General features: G+C 52.7%; 1 protein-coding gene across 1 annotated transcript in view; it reads left to right on the top strand.

The window, feature by feature from the left end:
• Positions 1-4,183: 4,183 nt before the first annotated feature.
• The window catches only part of Capn12 (calpain 12), a 13,423-nt gene continuing 9,641 nt past the window's right edge, over positions 4,184-7,965 (top strand). The window contains exons 1-6 of the mRNA XM_005371304.2: positions 4,184-4,420; positions 4,994-5,063; positions 5,192-5,310; positions 5,488-5,621; positions 7,495-7,706; positions 7,773-7,782. Of these exons, the coding sequence (XP_005371361.1) occupies positions 4,184-4,420; positions 4,994-5,063; positions 5,192-5,310; positions 5,488-5,621; positions 7,495-7,706; positions 7,773-7,782 (782 nt within the window). The remainder of the gene's footprint in view (positions 4,421-4,993; positions 5,064-5,191; positions 5,311-5,487; positions 5,622-7,494; positions 7,707-7,772; positions 7,783-7,965) is intronic.

Here is a 7,965-nt window from a genome sequence, read left to right as displayed (position 1 = left end):
CTACAGAGAAAACCTGTCTCGAAAAACCAAAAAAAAAAAAAGAAAAGAAAAAAGAAAAAAAAGGAAAGAAAGAAAGAAAAAGTTGAAATGAGGGCTGAAGATGTAGCCCAGCACTCAAGGGCTTGTGGTCTAGGGTGCAAACCCTGGGTTAGCTGTCTTCACAAAGCTGCGCTGTACACCTGTAATCCATTCAGGAGGTGGAGCCCAGAAATTCAGGAATCCTGCCTGTCTGGTGGGCTCCAGGTCAGCCTGTGCTACCTGAGACCACGTCTCAAAAGCTAATTCATTCAGGGCTGGAGTTCCCTGGGTAAGAACACTTGCTGCTTTTCCAGAGGAACAAGTTCTGGGGGTCGGACCCAGGGCTTCATGTATGCTGAGCAGGCTTCTGCTGAGCCACATCCCAGCTTAGGTGTCGACTTTTCTCCCCAGCTAGCCCTGCCTCCCATTTCCTCTTGGACACAGCTACCCCTCAGAGTCTGTTTCCCGGGAACTCAATCTATTATGTCACGGTAATGTAAGTATTTGTCATTTAACTCACCAGCCAGGGGCCAGCAATTGTATCAGTGCGGAACACTCATTCCCAAGGAAGCCAACTGGGAAACAGGATTTGGCGGCACACTCCCATGGTTCCAGCATTCAGCGCAGTGAGGCAGGAGGATATGGAGCCCTGTTTGGCATGGAACTCGCTCTGTAGACCAGGCTGGCCTTGAACTCACAGGGATCCTTCTGCCTCTGACACCCAAGTGCTGGGATGAAAAGTGTGTGCCACCAAGCCTAACCCACACAAGTCATATTTTAAGAAGATTATGTGTATGAGTGTTTCGCTTGCTCGTACGTATTTGCATCAGGCGCTAAAGGAGGTCATAAGACAGCATAAGACCCCTGGATGGAGTTACAGACAGTTGTGAGCTGCCACGTGGATGCTGGGAACCAAATCTAGGGCTCCGGAAGAGCAGCAAGTGCTTTGAACCCCTGAGCCATGCTTCCAGCCCCTCACACTACCTTTTAAAAAAACTAAAAGGGCATTTATGGCCAGAGATTCCACCGTTCTGATCTCAGAAGCAGCAGCTTTACTGAGCCGCCATGGAGGAATTCAGGAACCGGTCTCCACTGGTGTGCCCAGTGACTTATTAATCGGCAGGGCGGATGTTAAAAATGAGTTCACATCGGTTGAGTCGGTGTGCAACGCTGGCTAAAATATGTTAGACTCAGGGCTGGAGAGATGGCCCTGCAGTTGAGAGCACTGACTGCTCTTTCAGAGGACCCGGGTTTAAATCCCAGCACCCACATGGCGGCTCACAACTGTTTTTGACTCTGGTTCCAGGGTACCCAACACCCATGGCAAACATCAATGGTCATAAAATTAAAAAAATGAAGAAATTTTAAAAAGCAAAAATATTTTAGATTCTTCTGCCCTACTTTGAGTAGAGTGTAGGGATCTGGTCCATCTTGGGGGATGGTGTGCGTTGTCTTGATCCTGCCTTCAGTAGTCCCTGAAGCCACCTCTAGGGTTGTCACAATAGGGTTTTCCAAGGACACGGTCAAGTTGACCTCAAATGAACCTTGTATGAAAGGTACATTCAGAGCACAAATCTGCAACCTCATCGACTCACAGAACAGGTTGTGTGGCTGTGCTTGTGCCTGCCTGTGTCACCCGGAGCCGCTTCATCCCAGCTCTGCTCACCATTCGGGCTTCATTTCCAAACCCGTGAGGTCAACTCCATCTGTTACCAGGAATGACCTTGCTGATCCTCCTTCCTTCGCCTCCCGGGTGCTGGAACTACAGCTGTGCACCCTGAACCCAGTTTATTCAGTGTCGGGTTGAGACCCAGGGCTTCTTACATGCTGGGCGGGAATTTTACCAACGGAACTACATCGCAGCCTTTAAGGACAGGCTTAATGCCCTGAATTCAGAGAAATTTGTCTTATGCACGCATCAGTTCTGTCTGGTGGGTACTGGCAGCTGCTAAGAGCAGGAGGTGGCCGATGCAGCTCCACTGATGGATAATCCGTTCCAATGAACGTCCTCACTACAGCTGGATGTGCGGTGCACATCTTCAATCCCAGTGCGCGGGGCGGGGCGCGAGCATCAGGGAGACCCATCGCTTGGCTGTGCTTGCGTGTTACTCTCATTCTCCGAGGTAGTCTTAGCGCTTTACGTTTGTGTTAACTAATTTAGCAACACCACGGAGAGAGGCTAGCAAAGATTCCCTCAGAAGGGCCTTGGAGGCGTGGTTGGGCGTGGCCAGAGACTGCAGCACTGTAATTGGCGGGTTTGAGTCTAAGGGCGGAACCAGCCTTTAAGAGAGCCACCGGCTAGAGAATAAGCCATTGGTTCCTTCCTAAACACGCTAAGCTGGGATCTAACAACGACAGGCTTGTGGGTTCGGGAGGTAGAGAAGTGGTAGAGGCTTGACTAACACGTTCATCGCCAGCCCTGGCAAAAATAGAAATAAGAGGCAGGAAGAGAGGGAGAAAGGCAAGTTAGAGACACCCACTACTATTTGAAGAAACGGAGGCACCTGACGCTTATGTGGGTCAGCCCAAAGCATACAGTCCTTTGCCCCACCGTTCAGCCTAGGCTGGTCTGGAACTCGGGCTCCTCTGGTCTCTTCCTCCCGAGCGCTGGAATCACAGGTGTGAAGAGCACATATACACTTGGCTTCAGACAAAGTCAGTGACTGAGGTTTGAATCAGATACCTGTCATGTGGGGGTCTGTGTGACCCTGGCAACTCCACAGGAAGAAAAATTTGTGGGGTTTTCTTTCTTCGTTGTTTTGTTGCAGGGTCCCTTGTAGTCCAGGCTAGTCTGGAATTTGCTATGTAGCTGAGGCTTGAACTTCCGATCCTTCTGCCTCACACAACCCCTGTTGTTGGCCATGGTGCTGGGAGGGAAGGGGTTGGATGGAAGGCTGCTGAAAGTATGAGTGACATCTCAGTGTCACCAAGGTGACCAGGCTCCTGAAGCGGGGAGGGGGGGTTCTACCTTGCCAGGGATCTGCCTACATCTGTTGCTCAGCCCCTGCTCAGCTGGGGAAGGGGCCCCACAGCTTGGGCATGGGTGAGCACAGGGCAGGATTTCTGTAGTCAGTCCTGCCTGGGTGACCTAGCTGACCACGGTCTACCTGCCTGAGAGCCAGCAGAGAGGCCTGGAGGAATCCTGCATCCTCAGTGAGTGATGGATGCTGCGTGTGGGCTGCAGTGTCAAAAAGTGGAGTTGACAGACAAGACCAGAGATGAAAGGCAAAATCGGAGGCAGAAGCAAGCTAGGGGTGGTACACATGCCTTTGATTCCTGGCAGGCAGATCCCTGCGGGTTCAAAACCAGCCTGATCTAAAAAAAAAAAAAAAAAAAGGAAAACAACCGAAATACACCCCCCCCCCCAATAAAAAACCAAGCAAAGACACAGATGCAGAGAGAAGCAAATGAAAGCCATTAAGGGGCTAGCATGTGTTGTCACTTGACATCTCTATGTGTGTATGTGGGGGGGGGGGAACCTGACACAAAACAAAAAATCCAAACAAAGATTGTCTCCCTGTGAACTGGCTCAAATGGCAGCGTACACACAAGGCCCTGGGTTTGATTCCCAGCCCAGCAGGCTACATAAGACTCGGTCTAAAACAACAAAACAGACGCCCAACACACACGAACAGATCTATCACTCGAAGCCTGAGGCAGGAGACTTGAGAGCGGCTAGCCTCAGACACTCAGTGAGACCGTGTATGAAAATAAGAAGTAAACGGAGGACTGGGGATGTGGTTCCAGGAGAGAGCACCTGCCTACCAGGCACTGCTCCCCAAAAGACAGACAGGGAAACAGGAAGGCCAGGGTGGTGCTGAGATGTGGCAACAGGAACAAGCAGGCAGAAATCCACCCCCACATTGACCTCCTTCCCGGCACTCTCGTGGTGGCGGCTGGTCCTTCTAGGTCTGCCTACCTTTCGTGGCGCTGCCGGTCATTAAGCTCTCAGCTGGCCACAACTGAAGGCTCCACGCCCCAGGGAGGAAACCACTGAAGAGGCGTCCCTGCTCCATCGCACCCCAAACCACCAATTAATATTAACAAGGCAGAATGCTCCTGGCTGCCTAAAGACCCCCAACGGGGTACAAATGGAACAGAAGCCCCGCCTCATGACTCAGGAGGTTAAAGGGCTTGGGTCCATCTGTGAGTCCAGAGTATCCGGATGGAGAGTGGCGACAGGAAGGTCACCATCCAGCTGGTGGAGGACGGGGCCGAGGCTGGAGCCAGGGGCCCGCAGCTCTTTAAGGGCCAGAACTACGAAGCCATCCGGACAGCCTGCCTGGAATCCGGGATCCTGTTTCGTGACCCTTACTTTTCTGCTGGTCCTGATGCCCTTGGCTATGACAAGCTGGGACCCGACTCAGAGAAGGCCAAAGGGGTGGAATGGAAGAGGCCCTATGTAAAGTGGGGCCGAGCTGGGGCCTGGGTCTGCGGGAGGAGGGGTGCGGCCTGGGTTCTTGATCCGAGTAGGAGGGAGGAGGATTAGGCCTGCATTCCTGGGTCTGAGGGAGGAGGACTGAGCCTGGACTCCTGGGTCTGAGGGAGGAGGGCTGGGGCTGGGACCTGGGTCTGAGAGAGGAGGGGTAGGCTTAGATCCCTGAGTCTGAGAGAGGAGGTAGGCTTAGATCCCTGAGTCTGAGGGAGGAGGGGTAGGCTTAGATCCCTGAGTCTGAGGGAAGAGGCTGGGCCTGGGTTCCTGGGTCTGAGGGAGGAAGGCTGGGGCCTAGGTTTCTGGGTCTGAGGGAAGAGGCTGGGTCTGGACCCTGGTTCTGAGGAAGTGGGGCTAGATGGATAACAACAGGCTCAGCCATGAGGTTGGGGGCGGGGAGAGTTCAGGAAAGCCACGCTCCTACCCACAGGCCTTCCGAGAGCTAGAGGCCCTCATTACCTAGGTGTCAGGGACCTGGGCCTCTGGCTTCTCGGTTGCTCCAGTCTTCCCTTTCCTGGTTTCACCGGAATCTTCGTCTTCCAGGAGTTTTGTGCTGAACCCCACTTCATCTGTGAAGACATGAGCAGGACAGATGTATGTCAGGGAAGCCTGGGTGAGCCCTCAGACCCAGGGTCTGGACAGCTCCACACCTCCGTCTTCTCCCCCCCATCTTTCCCTGTCTTCTTGAATTTGCTGGTCCCTTGGTCCCTCCTCATCTAATCCAAGCCTATCCCCTCCCAGGAAACTGCTGGCTTCTTGCGGCTGCCGCCTCCCTGACACTGTACCCCAGACTCCTGTACCGTGTGGTTCCTCCTGGACAAAGTTTCCAAGATGGATATGCAGGGGTCTTCCATTTTCAGGTAGAGCTCAGTTCCTCGCTCCATGCCTCAGTTTCCCCTGTGATGGAAGATGACCTTGGTTTCACAGTTCTCCCCTGGGTGCTGGGATTCTGGTATTTGGGAAGTGGTAGACAGAAAGGAAGGCTGGACTCAGGCAGCCTGGAAGCTGAGCCCACTCCTGCCCTTTCTTTCCCCTAGCTCTGGCAGTTTGGCCGCTGGGTGGATGTGGTGGTTGACGACAGGCTGCCTGTGCGTGAGGGGAAGCTGATGTTCGTGCGCTCGGAACAGAGGAATGAATTCTGGGCTCCTCTGTTGGAAAAGGCCTATGCCAAGTAAGAATGCCAATCCCTTCCAGCTCTCGCCCCAAGTCCCAGGAACAGGCCCCAAGCTATGTGGAGTACCAACATCTGGGGTCCTCCAGACATGCAACTGAGGACACCAAATCAAGTCCTAGCAGCCAGGGTGCTAGCATCACAACACTCTCCTAGAACTTTCATTATTTGCTATTTTATTGAGAAAGGACCTCACGCAGCCTCGTCTGCCTGGGTACCAGCTATGTAGTCAAGGAGACCCTGGACCTGACGTCCTTGCCTCTCCCTCAGGAGTGCAGGGGTTACAGGTTTACATAGTGCTGCGGCTTGGACTCGGGTGTCATACATGCTGGGCAGGCACACACTGTACCAACTGAACTATATCCCCATGCTGTGGAAACTCCTTTATTTATTTACTTATAGTCATTAGGGAGCCCATACTGGCCTCAAACTCATAACTTTTCTTTGTTGGACTCTTGTGGACATGGGTTACAGGCATGCACAACTCCTGGCTAATTTAGGAAGGGTGTGTATGTGCAGAAGATGGAACCCGTGACCTTGTTCATGCTAAGCCACGCACCCAGCTCCTCACTGGGGGATTCTAGGCAGGGGCTCTACCACTGAGCCACACCCCAGCCCCTCACTGGGGGATTCTAGGCAGGGGCTCTACCACTGAGCCACACCCCAGCCCCTCACTGGGGGATTCTGGGCAGGGGCTCTACCACTGACACATACTCTCAACCTGTGAATCTTCAAATCTTAAAGGTCTCCCCTTTTGACATTTCCCACATTCTTTTTTTTTTAAATTTATTTATTATGTATAGTGTTTTGCCTGCCTGTATTCCTGCAGGCCAGAAGAGGGCACCAAATCTCATTACAGATGTTTGTGAGCCACCATGTGGTTGCTGGGAATTGAACTCAGGACCTTTGGAAGAGCAGGCAATGCTCTTACAGGCTGAGCCATCTCTCCAGCCCTCCCACAAACACTCTTAGAAGTCCACTGATACCCATATTTCCTAAGGATCCTGAAATCCCATGTATCTATCAGGCTCTGGATTTGGTAAATCCTATTCCCTGAAGGGCCTTGAATCCTGCTCCATCTCTCGTGATCCCTGAGACATCCACAGCACATCCTCTTCATCTCAGGCCGTGGAAGCCCTGACAAGTCCCCATAGGCCTTGCCTTCACAGCCTTCCAGAGCCTCGAAGGTTCATTCGTGAAAGGATGACAATTCTGGCACAGCTGGGCCCATGGCCTCCTGTCCCACTGATTCTAGAGGTCAGAGGCCTAACCCTGTTAGAGCTCCCAGCTTCATCTCTGAATATTTCAGCGGTTGAGCCAGGCTTGGTAGCCTACACCGGTAATCACAGTACTGAGTACACTGAGGCAGGAGGATTACAAGTTCAAGGTCAGACTGGACTGTGCAGCAACACTGTGACTAACAAAAACTAAGCTGAGCGTGGTAGAGAACAAACACCTTTATTTCTAGCACTCTGACAGCAGAGGCAGGCGGTTCTCTGTGAGTGTGAGGTAAGCCCGGTCTACAGAGTGAGTTCATGGCCAGCCAAGGCTGCGTAATGAGATCCTGTCTCAAAAACAAGAGGGGTACTGGAGGGGGTTGGAGGGATGGTTCAGTGTTGAGGGCAGTAGCTGCTCTTGCAGGTTTGATTCCCAGTCACAACTGTCTCTAACTTCAGTACCAGGGACCTAATACCTCTGGGCACTGCACACATGTGGTGCACAGCCATACATGCAGGCAAAGCATATATAAACATTAACTAATACATAAACCAATACGCACACATATATTACACACACACACACACACACACATATTATACAATCACCTTGATAGAGTCCCCCACCCACGACCTACCTCCACCTGCTCCAACAGGCTCCATGGCTCCTACGAGGTGATGCGAGGAGGTCACATGAATGAGGCTTTCGTGGACTTTACAGGAGGCGTGGGTGAGGTCCTCTACCTGAGACGAAACACTCCAGGTCTCTTTGCTGCCCTTCGCCATGCACTGGCCAAGGAGTCCCTTGTGGGTGCCACTGCCCTGGTGAGAGCCGAGCCCCCAAATGGACCTCCGCTAGACCATCACAGTCAGGGATGTAGTGGGAGGGGAGCAGATTGTTTTGTCTTTCCTACCTCCTGCTGTTGACCCCCAGATCCTCGCTGGTAGATTCTAGGCCTGGGCTCTACAGGGAAGCTACACCCCTCCACACTGGCCTTGAACTTGTGGTCTTCTTGCCTCAGCTTTCTGTGTAGCTGGGATCATAGGCCTGTGACCCAGGGCCCAGGCTTCTCCCTCTCCTTTCTGTGTCTCTGGTCACCCTCGCTGAGCACCTTGGCACAGCTCTT

The sequence above is a fragment of the Microtus ochrogaster genome, unplaced genomic scaffold (assembly GCF_000317375.1).
Source record: "Microtus ochrogaster isolate Prairie Vole_2 unplaced genomic scaffold, MicOch1.0 UNK103, whole genome shotgun sequence".
NCBI lineage: Eukaryota > Metazoa > Chordata > Mammalia > Rodentia > Cricetidae > Microtus > Microtus ochrogaster.
Note: the sequence above shows the minus strand (reverse complement) of the source record. Positions and strands in the feature narration are given on the sequence as shown.